Here is a 16,678-nt window from a genome sequence, read left to right on the forward strand (position 1 = left end):
CCCTAGCTCTGCTCCTCAATCTATGCCTTACCAGCTCTAGACTCCCTAGCACACTTCTTGCAGAACTTCTAGGAAGTGTCAGAATTGCAAAGAAATGCAAAAGGATTTAAGGGGTGCCTGGGTGGCTCAGTTGGTTAAGAGATTAAGCCTCTGACTCGAGCTCAGGTCACAATCTCACGGTTTGTGAGTTCAAGCCCCGTGTGGCGCTCTGTGCTGACAGCTCAGAGTATGGAGCCTGCTTGGGATTCTGTGTCTCCCTCTCTCTCTGCCTCTCCCCCACTCGCACTCTGTCTCTCCCTCTCTCTCTCTCTTTCTCAAAAATAAACAAACATTAAACAATTTTTTTTAAATGCAAACGATTTTAAGGGAACAAAGGGAATGCAAAAACTAACAATCTCTACCAAAATAGCCTAATCATTTCAGTCACAATAATTCAGTGGTAAAAACTCACAGTGCTGTTTCAGAAGTAAGCAAGGCCCTGCACTCCCTAACAGAGATAAGAAGCCCAAGACCCCATCCAGCTGATACCAGCTCTCAGTGCTTGCCCATAGCCCCTTATTTGCTGCAAAGAGTTTCCTTTGTGTGACAACTCCACCAAGGATCTGCCTCATAAACTCCAGTTAGTTTGGATACAATAACTCAAACAACTGCACCCAGCAAGTGGTTTTCCTTCAGGCAACCTTCAAACTCAGGTTTGTAGGGCAAGTGCTTTTGGCCCACCTCCTATTTTTTTCACACCGAATATTAAAAAGATGTGTACTCAAGGGTTGGGATTTAATAAAATTAATAATTTTTACTGTTTCATCACAGACATTCTTACATGAAACTCGCTTTTTTTTTAAAGTTTATTTATTTATTTATTTATTTGAGAGAGAGAGAGAGAGAGAGAGAGAGAGAGAGAATGAACAAGCAGGGAAGGGGCAGAGAGAGAATCCCAAGCAGGCTCCATGCTGTCAGCACAGAGCCTGATGCAGGGCTCGATCCTACCAACTGTGAGATCATGACCCGAGCCGAAATTCATTCAGACACTTTACCAATTTTTTTTTTTTTTTTTTTTTAATTTATTTTTGGGACAGAGAGAGACAGAGCATGAACGGGGGAGGGGCAGAGAGAGAGGGAGACACAGAATCGGAAACAGGCTCCAGGCTCCGAGCCATCAGCCCAGAGCCTGACGCGGGGCTCGAACTCACGGACCGCGAGATCACTCACGGACCGCGAGATCGTGACCTGGCTGAAGTCGGACGCTCAACCGACTGCGCCACCCAGGCGCCCCCAGACACTTTACCAATTTGAGTCATTGAGGCACCGCATGAAACCCTCTTTTTTAACTCCAAGTTCGTGGCCTTGAAGAGTACAAGGACTACTATCAGCTTGATTCGTACTACGGCAACAGTAGTTTTACTCATCATTGTTTTGGTACTATTAGTATAAATGTAGTATCATTATGAAAACAATTTTATCTTGTGGACCATCAGGAATCCAAAAACCACATTTTGAGAACCACCATGCTTTAGAAACGTTTCCTTTAACTGACTTAATAGTATTTGTAATTAAAATAACTTCATTATAGCATGGGGCTAAACCATGACCCTTCCCAAGATAAAATATATAAGCCTACGATAACCGCAATTTTATTTATATATGGGCTTAATACTAACACGAAAGCATTTCCATGGTAGGTCCTTCCTGATTTTCCACACTTCATTTGTTTTGCCAGGTTCAAACGTCTTAAATCAAAGACATGAAGCAGTGGTGAGTTACTTGCACTCCCCTATCTTTCTAATTCTTTCCTTCTAATTCTGATTCTCTAACAGCTCTGAGGCTATTAAGAGTGCTTTCAGCATAGTCAGCTTAGCACAAAACACAACTATGTTTTATTCATTTTTCTCCCTTGACTCTAGGAGAGATCAGTCAACACATATTTTGTTTCTTTCTATATCAATGCCACCATCTCCACCTATTTAAACCACCTTTACACCCAGCCTAATGAGCTCTCAACCTCCTATCTTTCCGTGTTTCAATTCAGTAATAAAAAATTCAAAAGTAATAATAGAAATTTTAATCATGTTACATCCTGCTCAAGAAGGTTCAGTGGCTCCATATTATTAATAATAGGGTTTATAGGTCAATTAACACAAGTGACCTAAGTAAAATGAATATCCAATCTGCACAATCAATTGGTAAAAAAAAACAAAACAGAAAAACTGTCCCCACCACTCTCACACCTATCTCTCTATTCATAACAGCAGGGAAAAGACTATAGAATCCAGTGGTATCTGTGCTCTACCTGCTTGAATACTTGCTGCAGGCCAGTAGGCTCTAGCCATGCGACCATTTCTTCTGGAAGTGCTTCCACCTGTAGCTCAAGGGCACTGCCCATACTATGGATCTGGTCTTTAGTCTTAAGACTTTCATGTAAATAAAAATAGCTCTCCCTCAAAACAAGTGTAGGAACTCTGTTCTATAAGACAAAGCCGAAAGGCCATACAGTTTTTCAAAGTTCTCCACTAAAGTCCCAACCTATCATTTTAAACCATCTGCCACTATTCTTACCAATAATTCTCCATTTCAAACCACTGACTCCCAAAACCTTGCTTCTCACAAACTGATGACCTCACATGTGTTGTCCCCCTCACCAGGAATGTGTTCTTCCTCCTCTACATCTGACCCATCAAGATCCAGCTTAAGCCCCAGCCTTTCATCACATGCCAACCTGCATGGATCGCTATTTTGCTTCTGAGTTCAGGTATTACTTAACAGCCTCTATCACTCATTTGGTATTTGATGTGTTACATTAAATTGTAACACAAATAACCCAAACAGCAACTTGAAGAAGAGGATTAATAACTATGTAAGCCCTTTTATTTCTCCCCAGAAGCTCTCCAAACCCATCTTTTTGGGTTTTTAAGGAGGCCTCATTACAGAGGCACAACTGATTATTGACACTGGTAACTGAACTCAAACTCCAGTCCCTCTTTCCTTCCGAAGAGGTCTGAGGAGTGAGGTTGAGATTTCCAACGCTCTAGTCACCTGGTTAGCTCCCCTGGCAACCGGGCCCCCATCAGTGGAGTTTCCCAAAAGCCACTTCTCTAACAAAGTCAGGTGTGTCTGAAGGGGGCTTGTCAGGAATAACAAGACACCTCTATCACTCTCATTACTCCAGAAATTCCAAGGCTTTTAGTCGCTCTGTGCCAGGAATGGGATGAAAACCAAATATATAATTCATATTCTCAGTTAAAATATCTCAGTTAAAATATGTAAAAGATACAATATTTTTTAAATGGGAGAATGCTCTGCATACTTACCTGGCTACAAAATAGAATCATAAGGGGCACCTGGGTGGCTCAGTTGGTTATTTTGGCTCAGGTCATGATCTCATGGTTCATGGGATTGAGGCATGCGTCGAGCTCCATGCTGAGCACAGAGCCTGCTTGGGATTCTCTTTCTTCCTCTCTCAGTCCCTCCCCTGCTTGTGTGCATGCACTCTCGCTCTTTCTCTCTCTCTCTCTCTCTCAAAATAAATAAATAAACTTAAAAAAAATAGAATCATAAGCATAAAGAGCTTTAGTGAGTGGTCTGATGTAGCAGAGATAGTTAAACATTAATCATCTGTGCTTCTCCTTCTGAAGTACAGAACAATCATTGGGAGACAGCCGCTCAGCCAGGAACTACAGAGCCCACAGTGGATGTGAACAGAAAGGCCAGCGTTTTTGGGGGGCAGGCATGCCTTCTCTATGCTCTGTCTCAGTCGGCCTCTGGATGCAGAGGACTCAAGGCTCTAGAAGACAACAGTAGCAATGTGACAGAAGATGCCAACACCCGTGAATCAGCCACACGGAGAAAAGCTGCCTGTTGTTCAGCAGCACCTATGTTGGACTATTACATGGGTGATAAAGGTCTAGTATATTAAGCCACTGAAATTTTGGTGTTTGTTATAGCAGCTAGCATTAGTTTACTAACACATGAAGAATCACCTAATTAGGTAGTAACAGGGCAGAGACCAGATTCATGTATTCTGACACTGTTTACAGTGTACCAACTATATTCTGATATGTATTTATAGTTCTAAATTCTCTCAGTGGTGTGAAAGCAATTTATCTTGATTATTCTTAGATAAATACTATTAATCCCCAACCAAGCCTTATCTACACTTACCATTTACAATCATTTTCAAACAAGCAGAACATGGTTTTCTGGAAAAATAAAGATCACAGTTTTTCAGCCTTGACCCATGTTTTATAAGAGCAATTTTCCCAGCATGTAAATCTTCACTAGAACAATGGAGACCAACAATTTTCGTGTTTTTCACCACCACAAGGCCAGTTCTCTTCACCTACATGAAGATAAAAAATAATAATGTATTAGTTTTAACATGTGTTAAAAAAGAGACAACAGGCTCCAAATGGAGTCACTTGTGCTAACCCCATGTCATCAGACTGAGGCTTAATACCTAATTGCAGTTTCATCCTCTCCCAGTAATACAATAACCGGTCAGACTTGAATTTCCTGGTCAGCTAGTGAGAAAATCCACCTGGTAGGCTCCCTCAGTCCCCCAAAGAAAGGTGACCTTGACTGAAACAATCTCCTTTTTTTGCTAGTAGCTTCTTTTTCCCACCCCTTCTGCTTGTAGAAGTCTTCCATTTTCACAGCTCTGCAGATTTCCTCTCTACTTACTAGATGGGATGCTGCCCAATTCATGAATCATTGAATAAAGCAAGTAGATCTTTAAATTTACGCAGTTGAATTTTTTTTTTTTTTTTTAACAGATTTGGTGGGAGCATTTGGATCCAAAGGAAAACTTCCAATGGCTTCGGGGACAACAAGAAACACAAACGTGATACCCTCGAGCCCTTTGAGTTCTCTGTCCTTCTTGCCATTTCTAAGGGCCACACAGTAAGTTCCTCTTGGTTCTGAGCTCTGCTCTCTTGGCACTGAGCTCCTAATCTGATTGGCTTTCCAGTCCAAAATTCCCCATTTGACTGGAAATTCCAGCCCTTGATTAGCCCCCAGAGTCCACACTGGGAACTCCTGGTTCAATCTATAGCTTCCTGTTGTGTGGAATCCCAGGCTATGGTCCCCATTGGTTGAGATTTGGCCGTGGTGTGTACTGGCCCGTCTCTTGGCCAGGTTGGGGGAACACCTTTTGGTTCCTGCTGGTGCATTAAGGTGAAAATGTCTGTCTCATTTTGTGTCGATAAACTCTATTGCTGAGTGGAACCCTGGAGACCAAAAACTGCAAAATTGGTAGACATGGTTCAGCACTTAAAAGCTATTAGCTGACCACCTAACTCTAAGATTCCTGTGGTAGGATAAGACAGTTGTTGCAGTAACACTAGGTCGCCCACTAACCTCAGCAAATTTTGGTGCAACTAGGCACAGTGTATAACACCACACAATCCCCAACCCAGCAGCATGTCCTCTTAGGCATTAATCTGCCTCTGAGAAACCCACCTAGCTTAAAAAAGAAAAAGAGAGAAAGGGATCCTTAAATTCCAACTAGGCACAGTGTAAAACACCACATAATCCCCAACCCAGCAGCATGTCCTCTTAGGCATTAATCTGCCTCTGAGAAACCCACTTAGCTTAAAAAAGAAAAAGAGAGAAAGGGATCCTTAAATTCCAAAGCATACCACCTTCTGGCACACTTGCTTATTTTAAGTCTAAAAACTATAATCCTGGAAGCTATAAACATTTACAAAATGACAAAATCTTACTAAGCTTATTTCGTGTCCTTAAGAAGTTGGCTTGGTAACCATCAGTTTGGGGGCCCCAAAATATGGCCAGACAGAAATGTGGGTTGTACCCCATTTACCACTAGCTATGGCTGGACAGAAAATATGGGTTCAACTCCATTTTTGGGTAGGGTCCTAGCAAACTGCTATAAGCCCTCAGGTAAATTACAACCTAGAACACAATGGACATTATGAGGAATGGTCAAATTAGTTAAGATCATTCCAAAAGTAAGAGTTCCTAAATCAAACCAACAGGATGGTAAGCACCTGTTTTAACCTGCATGCAGAAGCCTTCAAAAGGCTTCAAAAATTCAAAATACCTTCATTGAAAGATTTGTTGCAAAAGGCTCATGAAAAATTAAAAACACAAAAGGTGCATAAAATAAGACTGTAAGACTGAGGTAACTCCTGCCGTTCCCCTCTCTCCTCCCTTATTTGAGTACTCACTTCAGTAATCCTGAGTCATCTTTCCACTCGGAGAAGACTGCAGGACCATAAACAAAAGTCCACCAACTTGGTGGCTTACACACACCCTTGTCTCTACGCTTGAAGGAGAGGTGACACGACTCTGAGGGAGTGTCAGGTAAATTGCTACCTTATTCCCTTAAACAGCCAAGGGAAAGTGAAGTTAAAATTACTGGAAAACCCTGCCAAATTTTGGAAGATACCAAAGCTACACCCTACTTCACGCTCCACTAGGAGCCTGCAGATGTATCCTAGGAAAAACCGGCAGAAGCTGCCTCGGTGTGAGAACTCTTACCAGAGTCTGTTCTCCTGGATCTCTGTCCACAGTAACCAGTATGAGAAAATAAGATCTTTTGCACCCTCTTTGGGGATGCTCCTGGAGTCCAAGGAATTATTTAAAACTGCTAGGAATATTTACTGTTTGTCTCAGCTAAAAATTGACAAGGTATTTAAAAGGATGTTTTTAAGTAGCTAGTCCTGTGGTCGGAAGTTGGACAGATTAAAAGCTGGTATTCAATACTTGACAGGAGTTTTTCTTAAGTATTCTCCCCTAAGCTAAAATACAAACTATGAATACAGACGAAAAGAAAAAAAACCTTCCCAAGCTTTTGTGGAAGGGTTTACTAAAACATTACAAACAACTCGAAATCCAGAACATAGAAATCTCTTGAATTCCACCTTCGTTGGAAATATTTTCCCTGATATAAAAAGCATATTGAAAATAATGTGGTTGGATGGGTGGACCAACCTGTGATATCATTTAAGTTACAATCCAATTCCTTGAGAAATTAAAAGCACCTGTTCTTATCTTAACAGATCTTTGCAAAACCAGAAATGCAGCTCTAAAATCAATTCAAAGTCCACCTACCCTTTTTACCAGTCCCCAAATCTCCTGCATTTATCTCAAAAGCTTGTAAGTACTTTTGGAGGAACTTATGTTCTTTCCCTGTGTCTTTGACATGTACATGTTTTACCGGGTTTTCCCCAGGAACTCTGATCTAAACCATCCCCACTTCCTAAGACTGAAGAAAAAAAGCGGGGTGGAGGGAGGCTTTTTATCAATACAAACTGCCATAGAAGGTCCCTTGCCCAAAATCTAGTTGACAGCTTTCATAAAATTGCTTGTCAAGGTCAAATACAAATCTTCAATGTCATCTCCCCAAATATTACAGAAAAAGATTCAGCCAACTGAATAGGTAAATTTAACTTATTCAAACTGTTCTTTTATAAGCTAGTGAGTTTTACATTACCATACCTGTCTCATGGCTACAATCTTAAAATGAAAGCTATAAGGTCTCTGTTTGCATCGGTCTATATATTTAAGTACATCTATGTATATGTATTGTAGATGTGTGGTATTCTCTACCTCTGGATAGTACTGACAAAATTAATTTGTTTTTTTTTTTTTAATTTTTTTTTTTTTAACGTTTATTTATTTTTGAGACAGAGACAGACAAAGCACGAACGGGGGAGGGTCAGAGAGAGGGAGACACAGAATCTGAAACAGGCTCCAGGCTCTGAGCTGTCAGCACAGAGCCCGACGCGGGGCTCGAACTCACGGACCGCGAGATCATGACCTGGGCCAAAGTCGGCCGCTTAACTGACTGAGCCATCCAGGCGCCCCGACAAAATTAATTTGTAAAAGAGCTCTATTTAACTGGCTTAAAGAAAATCAAGCATTTATATCGATTATTCACAAAATTCTCCAAAATATAATCGAAACTAAACCCAAATGCTTTTCAGGTTCATATGATCTGGGGAAACATTCAGTATTAAGGCTTATTTAAGCTTGTTGGTTTAATTAACATAGACATGTCTTTAGAGTTCTCAACCTGAATATAAAGCAGTCATACAACTTCATTCAGCCTGCTTATACTAGTCAAATAATTTCATGTCATCTCTGTTACAAAATCTGTCAGGTAGAAAAATAACTTGGAATGATGAAATTTTCCTAAGCAATCCAAAAATAATTGCTCAAAAGAAGTGAACTAAATAGATGTAAGTGAGATGAAAGTTTTTGGGTAAACTTTTTAAATAGTTTCCCCAAATCTTTTCGGTAACCTGAAACCTTGAAGTTTTGCTAAGTTAAATTAAACGATGGATAGTCATTGAATATCTAGATTATTTCCAAATAACATAAAACACTGGAACATTCATTAGTAGACATAGGTTTATCTACAGATTTGGGGGGGTTTGTTAGTAAACACGTTTTGTGTCACACTGAAAAATTTACTATGAGAAGGTCTATGTTTTTAGAAATTATGAAAAGTACTTATAAATTTGCCAAGCCACAGAATGTTAATGTAAAAGATAGTTCACAATTGTTTACTTCTTTATTTTTATTAGAAATTAAGGTCTTTAAGGGTTTAAAAATTCTAATATATTTAATTAAAGCTACTAGAAATAATAAAAAAAAAATCTCCATGTGCAAAGGAAAGTAGGATGTGTGTTTTCAGTAAAAGAAGGCATGAGGAATGGACATGCATTTTTTGTTGAGGGAAAAGCAAGTAATTTTGTCCTAAAGTGAGACTAGTTATTTCAGAATGGGAAAGAGGAAAGACGGAGAACAAAATCTGAAGGGATACCAAACAGGTTATAGAATATTTGTAGAAAAGGAGTCTTTGGAAAGGAATATTGTGTGTGATCAAGCTGGCTAAGATTAGAACAAGTTTAATGAAATTTTTTTTTTAATTTTTTAATTAAAAAATTTCTTTTAAGTAGGCTTCATGTCTAGCACGGAGCCCAAGGGCTTGAACTCACGACCCTGAGATCAAGATCTGAGCTGAGATTAAGAGTTGGACACGTGGGCGCCTGGGTGGCTCAGTCGGTTGAGCGGCTGACATTGGCTCAGGTCATGATCTCGCGTTCCGTGAGTTCCAGCCCCGCTGTGCTGACAGCTCAGAGCCTGGAGCCTGTTTCGGATTCTGTGTCTCCCTCTCTCTGACCCTCCCCCGTTCATGCTCTGTCTCTGTCTCAAAAATAAATAAACGTTAAAAAAAATTAAAAAAAAAAAAAAGAGTTGGACACTCAACGCACTGAACCACCCAGGCACCCCAAGTTTTTTTTTAAATGAATATATTTTAATATCAAAAGTAAACTGGTACAAAATTAAAATTTGGTTTTCTTTTTGTAAAAAGGATAAAGTTTTCTTGGACTATTGGTCTCTTGACGAGAGATGGTAAAAAGTTTTTCTTTACCTTTTATGTAATCTGCCCATAAAACAAAGATTTTGTGTCTTATCAAAATAATCTCGGGGCGCCTGGGGGGCTCAGTCGGTTAAGCGTCCGACTTCAGCTCAGGTCAAGATCTCACAGTCCGTGAGTTCGAGCCTCATGTCGGGCTCTGGGCTGACAGACAGCTCAGAGCCTGGAGCCTGCTTCCAATTCTGTGTCTCCCTCTCTCTCTGCCCCTCCCCCATTCATGCTCTGTCTCTCTCTGTCTCAAAAATAAATAAACGTCAAAAAAAAAATTTTTTTTTTAATAAATAAATAAAAAATAATCTCCCATGTTTCAGTTGTCTCTACCAGGTCTTTGATTAATTAAAAAAAGTTGAGTCTTTGCTATTAAAAGAGCTCATTTTTTTACAACTATTTAACTTCTGTATTTACCTTCGAAGTCTTTAATTATCACGGTGGTTAAAGTAGGTAAATAAGAGTTGTTTCACAGTGACTTATGATCCGATTTGACTGTTTTAAAACCTTTTGATATTTGTGACAAACTCCCCCCTAAAATAAAATAAAATAAAATAAAATAAAATAAAATAAAATAAAATAAAATAAAATAAAATAAAATAAAATAAAATAAAAATAAAAATAAAAAATAAAATTCTAAATGAAGTCTTTTTTGGCCTAGAATTAACTCTGGGATTTTCCAGAAAGTCCCTGGAAAATCACAAAAGAATTGTTCTTTCTCCTTATTTAAAAAAGAGGGAGAGAGAGAGAGAGAGAGAGAGAGAGATGTTAAACTAACTAGGATAATTAGGCTTACATGATATGCTGAATTTCATGGGAAGCACTGTCAAATGAGAAGTAACACGAAGCCTTTTTAATGTATTTGTGCAGGTATATGTTACAAGTGTTCCCCAAATTGTATAAAATTCCTGGCATCTGATATGTCCTGGTATAACTTTATCAGTCATAATTCCAGTTTTATCTTAAAATGTTGTAGGTCACAGAAATAACCAAATTTCTTTGCAACAACCCTGTAATGAGCTCTCATCAGATCATTAACAGGGAGGCATTTTTAAGTCTTCTGTCATTTATATTAGTTATTGTTTTACTCAGATGCTTTTGCAAAAGTGTTCCTGGAAAAGCTTCATCTTCAAGGAGATTCATGGAAAGCACTTTGACAAGCATAGGTTTCTGATAGCTTTAAGATCATAAAACTGAACTGGGTAGGGGCGCCTGGGTGGCTCAGTCAGCTAAGCATCTGACCTCAGCTCAGGTCATGATCTCATGATTTGTGGGTTTGAGCCCCACGTCGTGTTCTGTGCTGACAGCTCAGAGCCTGAAGCCTGCTTTGGATTCTGTGTCTCCCTCTCCCTTTGCCCCTCCCCTGTCTCTCTCTGTCTCTCAAAAATAAATAAACGTTAACAATTTTTAAAAGATGTTAAAAATAAAATAAAAATGAACTGGGTAAAAATTTCTTGAACTAATGGAAAAACTGGAATCCAGCAGAACAAGTAGTTAATACATAGGACTGAATGAACTGACAAGGAGAATTATAATTTTTTACGACTTTTTGTTTAAAGCATTGCTGGTCCTGTTTTTCCAAATTTAAGGAAACCTTTCTTTTAAGTTATGTATGACTTAAAGCAATTTGATATAGTATACCATTGTATACAAAGATGAAACATTTTTCTCCTTATCTGACCCCTCCAGAATTTGGAAACTTAAGTATTCTTTCCATGGCAATTTAGTCAGTTATTTGCATTAATTCAATGAGAATCTGGTCTCCTTATAACACAATCGGAAAGATTAGACAGTATAGACTGAATATAGACTCAAGTATGACCAGACAGCTTTAAGGAACTACTTGGAAAGACCAGCCTGGTACCTTGCTTAAAGAGTTCCCAGCTGTCTTAACAGGTAAGTAAGGAAGGTTACTTCTTGGCAGGCCTGGGAACTTCAGGATATTTTGGGGGACCTAAGGAAAGAGAAATTCACCCAAACTATAGATACTGTAGATAAAATCTGATGGCAAGTCCTTGGCTTAGTTTCCTGGCCTCAGAGGTTTTTAAGAGCTCAATCTGAGACTCCCTATGAGAAGTTTCTGCAAAGCCGTATGAAAAAAGAGCTTATATGGCCAATCACTATTTTTGCTGTATTTATGTAAATAAGGCCATGTTTAATGAAAACAAATTAATTTAAGGTAATTATCTTTTAAAATATGGGAGTAATAGTAGAGAGAAAAAGTATGTTTGCACCTTTGTCTGTATTAGATTCTAATCCTTTAGTCTTTGAGGTTTTGTTCTATACCTGTAAACTGGACTAGATCCCGATTCTAGTTACCTCAAATATCCGGCTATGACTCTCCAAAATAACATTCCCAATTTTCTCCTATGCTTCTGATTTGGAATTACTAAGAACAAAGACTGCCCTTGAATCTCCTTAGAAGAGACTATACTAGGTCCTCCTCACTCTCCAGATGGCAACCAAACATCAGGGACTTGACCCCTGGGTACATATGTCACAGCTGAAGAAGGCTGCACCTGACATATGGTCCTGTGCAAAGCTGAAGACATCAAAATCAAATTCACTAGGAAGAGAAGGAGCCAACATTGAGGTATACTGCCTTCTCCCAAGACATCAGATCCAAAACATTTCTTTTTATTCCTCCTCCCGTCTGATTCTCCTTTTACCTAATTCTTACAGATGAGGTCTTTATGATTCTTTTGTCCACGTTTTGCCTTGCTTGGGCCTTGAAAGGTATCCCAGGCCATTACAAAGGGGTTAGTCCAACTTCCAAATGACTGTGGACTTGCCCTGATGCTGCCTGTACACTCTACATACCCTTAAATTGCATTGGCCTCCATGGCTCACCTTTCAGGTTCAAACCTTTCAGACTCAAACGGGAATTACCAGGAAGCACATGTGAGTCAAAATTAGCTCCCTTTGGCAGATCCACTTCCCTGGTTAGGAGTGAGTACAAATGAGGCTGTGATAAGGAATCTCCTTAACTCTTTAAAGTATTACAGAATCTGTTGCTAAAAAAAAATAGCTACCCCAAAAAATCCTTAGACCTTCTGACTAAAGTCGTTCTTAGAAACAGGATTGCCCTTAATTATCTTTTGGCTGAACAAGGAGGTATCTGTGCTGTGAACAACACTACTTATGGCACTTAACACTTCTGAAGAAGTTGAAACTCAGCTGCATAAAACCACTGAACAAGCCACTTGGCTTAAGAAAGTGTATCCTTGCAGGGTGCCTGGGTGGGTCAATCGGTTAAGCAAGCGTCTGACTCTTGATTTTGGCTCAGGTCATGATCTCATGGTTTGTGAGTTCAAGCCCTGCATTGGGCTCTGTGCTGACAGCATGGAACCTGCTTGGGATTCTCTCTCTTCTCTCTCTCTTTGCCTCTCCCCTACTCTCTGTCTTTCTCTTTCAAAGTAAAAAAATAAACTTGAAAAAAAATTTTTTAATTAAAAAAGAAAAGAAAGTATCTCCCTCAACACTCCTTTAACTTATTTAATTTTGGTTGATTTGGGTGCTGGGGAACCACAGCTCCAAAAACACTCCAGATTTGGGGGATTACCGTGCTTACAATCATAGTAGTCTCTCTGGCACACTGTATTCTCTCAAATACAGCTTTCAATGTGTGCTCACAGCCGCTAACCACCAAACAAATCATCTCCTTCAGACCAGAATATCAGAAAAGAAATGGAGACAATAACTGACTTTAAAAATGTGAACCCAAAGTCATGATCTGTGAATACCACAAAGATTTAGCAAAAAAACCCACCAAAAACAGAAACAGAACCCATGGTGTGTGAATACCACACGGAGGACCAGCAAAACTGCGAGAATTTCAGAGCAATAGCTAGGGGTGGCGCTAATGCCTTGAGTTTTGATCACATCTCTCAGGTGGGGGCGAGCGAGAGACAACAGGCCCCAAATGGGAGTCACTTGTGCCAAGTCCACATCACCAGACTGTCACCTAATGCCTAACCCAACTGCATTTTCGCCAGACTGGAATTTCCTGGTCAGTTAGTGAGAAAATCCACCTGGTAGACTCCTGTAGTCCCCCAACAGAATGTGACCTTGGCTGAAACAATCCACTTTTTGCTAGCAACTTCCTTTTCTTGCCCCTTCTGCCTGTAGAAGTCTCCTATTTTTACAGCTTTGCAGAGCTCCTCTCTATTATATGAGATGCTGCCGAATTCATGAGTCATTGAATAAAACAACTAGACCTTTACATTTTCTCAGTTGAGTTTTGGTTTTTAACATATGTAATAATCATATCATATAGTATACTTGATTTATTAATAAACTGAAAGTTTTGTTTAGTTCTTTATCTGGACACAGTTTGAACAAAAGCACATTTCTCATTAGGTCCAAAAACTTTTCTGAATGTTAGTTTTATACCAGAAATTTTCTAAATCTAGGCTTTCTTAACCAAACAATGAAGGATTTAATTATCATTAATTTGTCCTACTGAAAAATAAATACACTTGGGGCGCCTGGGTGGCTTGGTCGGTTAAGTGTCCGACTTCGGCTCAGGTCATGATCTCACGGTCCGTGAGTTCGAGCCCCGCGTCAGGCTCTGTGCTGACAGCTCAGAGCCTGGAGCCTGTCTCAGATTCTGTGACTCCCTCTCTCTCTGCCCCTCCCCTGTTCATGCTCTGTCTCTCTCTGTCTCAAAAATAAATAAACGTTTAAAAAAAAAAAAAAAAGAAAAGAAAAATAAATACACTTTAACCTAGTAAAGGGCAAGAGCCAAGTCAATTTGCTTGCTTCTTATACCACCTAGTCCATAACTACTTAGTACTAAGCTTCTACATGGTAATAAGGAAATATTTAGGTAACCCTATGATTTTATACATGGATAAGTGAAGCCCAGAGAAATTATGTGACTTTCTAAAAGATCCACAGGTGGTAAAAGGCAGAACTAAAGCAGAGGTCATCTTAACTGTTAAAAGTTAAGTCAGTTAAAATACTGACTAAATAAAGAGAATTCTCAACTTCTTTCTAAAAACTGGCTCTACCCTTTTTTAGCACTATGGCAGTCTAGGCTAATGTGGTTAGGTCCCACCTCCTACAAACATATAGATTATTTACAATTAAAAAAAAAAAAGGTTTTAAGTGTACAGTCAAGTTCAAAAGGAAGAAAGACTCACCCTGAGGTGTTACAAAGGAAGAGAGAACTCAAAGCCAGAGCCAGAGCCAGAGCCAGAGCTGGAAGCCTGAGCTACCTCAGCAGTATCCTACCCATAGCTTAAAAGCTGACTCTGCTTTTAAGCCCTGGAGGCTGGGGATGGGCTGGGATTCTAAAGAGGTATGAAATTAAAGCTAAAGTGTCCTAATTTACACTGATACTAATCAAAAAAGCTGGTGCAACAATGATAGTATCAGATAAAACAGACTAAGTTAAAAATCAGTTCAATGTAAGGCACAAAATAGTTTTATGCCATTTTCACAGGAAAGGTCTCTGAGGTATAGAATGTTAACCTGAATGTTGGCTTTGGGACAGATTGTTACAACATGAGGGGAATTTAGACTGAGAATAGGGTACTCATTATTCCCTACTTCCTTTCAAAGGGATTTTACTCTACAGTTATCCCCAACAGGACACATTTGAAATTACTTTAAACATCTTAGAACAAAGCTATATTAACAGTCAAGTTTCAGGTTCAGCTATGAGTATAAATGTCTGCAACTATGGAGAATGATATTCTGTGAAATGCCTAAAAAGGAAAGAATAGAGAAAGTTTTATAGAATTCCCTTTCTGGGCTAAACGAACATTTCCTAAACTGTAAGGACATTTAAAAGGAATACAAAACTCTTTCTTTTACAAAATATATTTCCAAAAATATATCTAAAACATGAAAGATCTATATTGGCTTTTAAAATAAGCTTTACATTTATCTTGAATTTATGAGCTCTTTCCCCTTCCCATCCCCAAATTTCTTAATAGTTTTATGTCCTCTAAATACAAAGTATATGTTAGTATCTGCTTCTGAATACTTCCAGTGAGTTTAACTTCGGAAAAGAGCTGCTAAGCCCTTATCAAAAGATCTCAGGATGCTAGAACTCATTTTATTATACTGAACCAACTGTGACAAATGGAAATGGTTGCCATTAGATGATTTTAGATTTAGATTTTCTTAGTTAAGCAGACAGAAATAAAGCCAGACACCCTGACCAAAAAAGACTTAAAAAAAAAAAAAAAAAACAACCTATAGTAATAAGTTGGAAGTGTACTCATCAATTTATTATTAGAATAATCTTTTAGGCTAAGTTTATCACTCTTTTTGTCTAGAGTCGAGTTTTCACCTCAGAAAATCTCTTTTATTTTTCACTTTGTTTCCAGCTAAGGCCAAAATATCAAGTTTGAGACAAAGGCTTTTCCAATCCAAACTTAAAACAAAGCAAATAAAAGCCTAAGCTGCATTTCATTTTGCACTTCCATTTCCTGTAACTCCCAGAGGACGAAATCTTTTCAGTGGATCACTGTTCCGGATCTGAACTGCTTCACTTCACTGACGTCTTGGCAAGTCATCTACGTAATTTTAGTCACAGAGTTTTTACATAAAACATAAACGAAAGAGGAACACCTGGCTGGTTCAGTCGGTTAAGTGTCTGACTTCAACGCAGGTCATGATCTCAGGAGTTCAAACCCCCCATCCGGCACAGAGCCCACTTCGGATCCTCTGTCTCCCTCTCTCTCCGCCCCTCCCTCCCCTGTGAGCTCTCTTTCTCTCTCTCTCAACAAAACAAAACAAAACAAAAACAAACAAACAAAAAAAACACTTAAAAAAACATAAGCAAAAGAGGACAGTCTGTTTTGGTAAACAATCTAGTATATTAAATGGTGAGTCACTTTTTTTTTTTTTTTACCTTTGTCTTTCTTATAATTAAAAGTATCTAAATATTCAAAGACAAATTATTTCTATATTCTTGTTGGACAGGAAGAGTCAAGTCACTTTAGAGACTCACTCTCAGAACTAATCAGGAAATCTCCAGGAATGTATATTAGAGTCATCAAGGTAACTTTTCCCAAAATATAGGTGTTTTGTCTCTTCTAGACACCCAATAAATTAAAATCTCTTTGGAAAACTCAGAAGATTAAAATAAGAAGGAAATACTATGCAATATTAAAAAGAACAAAGTTCATCTTACCAGCTCTGGGCTTTCATTTTACCCTTCTTATGAGCCAGTGTATCAGCCTGCTGCTTTTCATGGATGCTGGCAGAAGACATGAAAACTCCTGGGTCATTCACAGCACACAAGCAGAATGAGCACAGTGTCTGTGATGGTTCCCT

The 16,678-nt window shown here is 39.0% G+C and overlaps 1 protein-coding gene across 2 annotated transcripts in view; it reads right to left on the bottom strand.

Moving 5' to 3' along the window:
* CDADC1 (cytidine and dCMP deaminase domain containing 1) overlaps positions 1-16,678 on the bottom strand; it is a 46,674-nt gene that overhangs the window by 21,719 nt on the left and 8,277 nt on the right. For both annotated transcript variants that reach the window (XM_042966967.1, XM_042967034.1), the window contains exon 4: positions 4,156-4,333. In XM_042966967.1, the coding sequence (XP_042822901.1) occupies positions 4,156-4,333 (178 nt within the window). The remainder of the gene's footprint in view (positions 1-4,155; positions 4,334-16,678) is intronic.

Source organism: Panthera tigris, chromosome A1 (genome assembly GCF_018350195.1).
Source record: "Panthera tigris isolate Pti1 chromosome A1, P.tigris_Pti1_mat1.1, whole genome shotgun sequence".
NCBI classification, from domain to species: domain Eukaryota; kingdom Metazoa; phylum Chordata; class Mammalia; order Carnivora; family Felidae; genus Panthera; species Panthera tigris.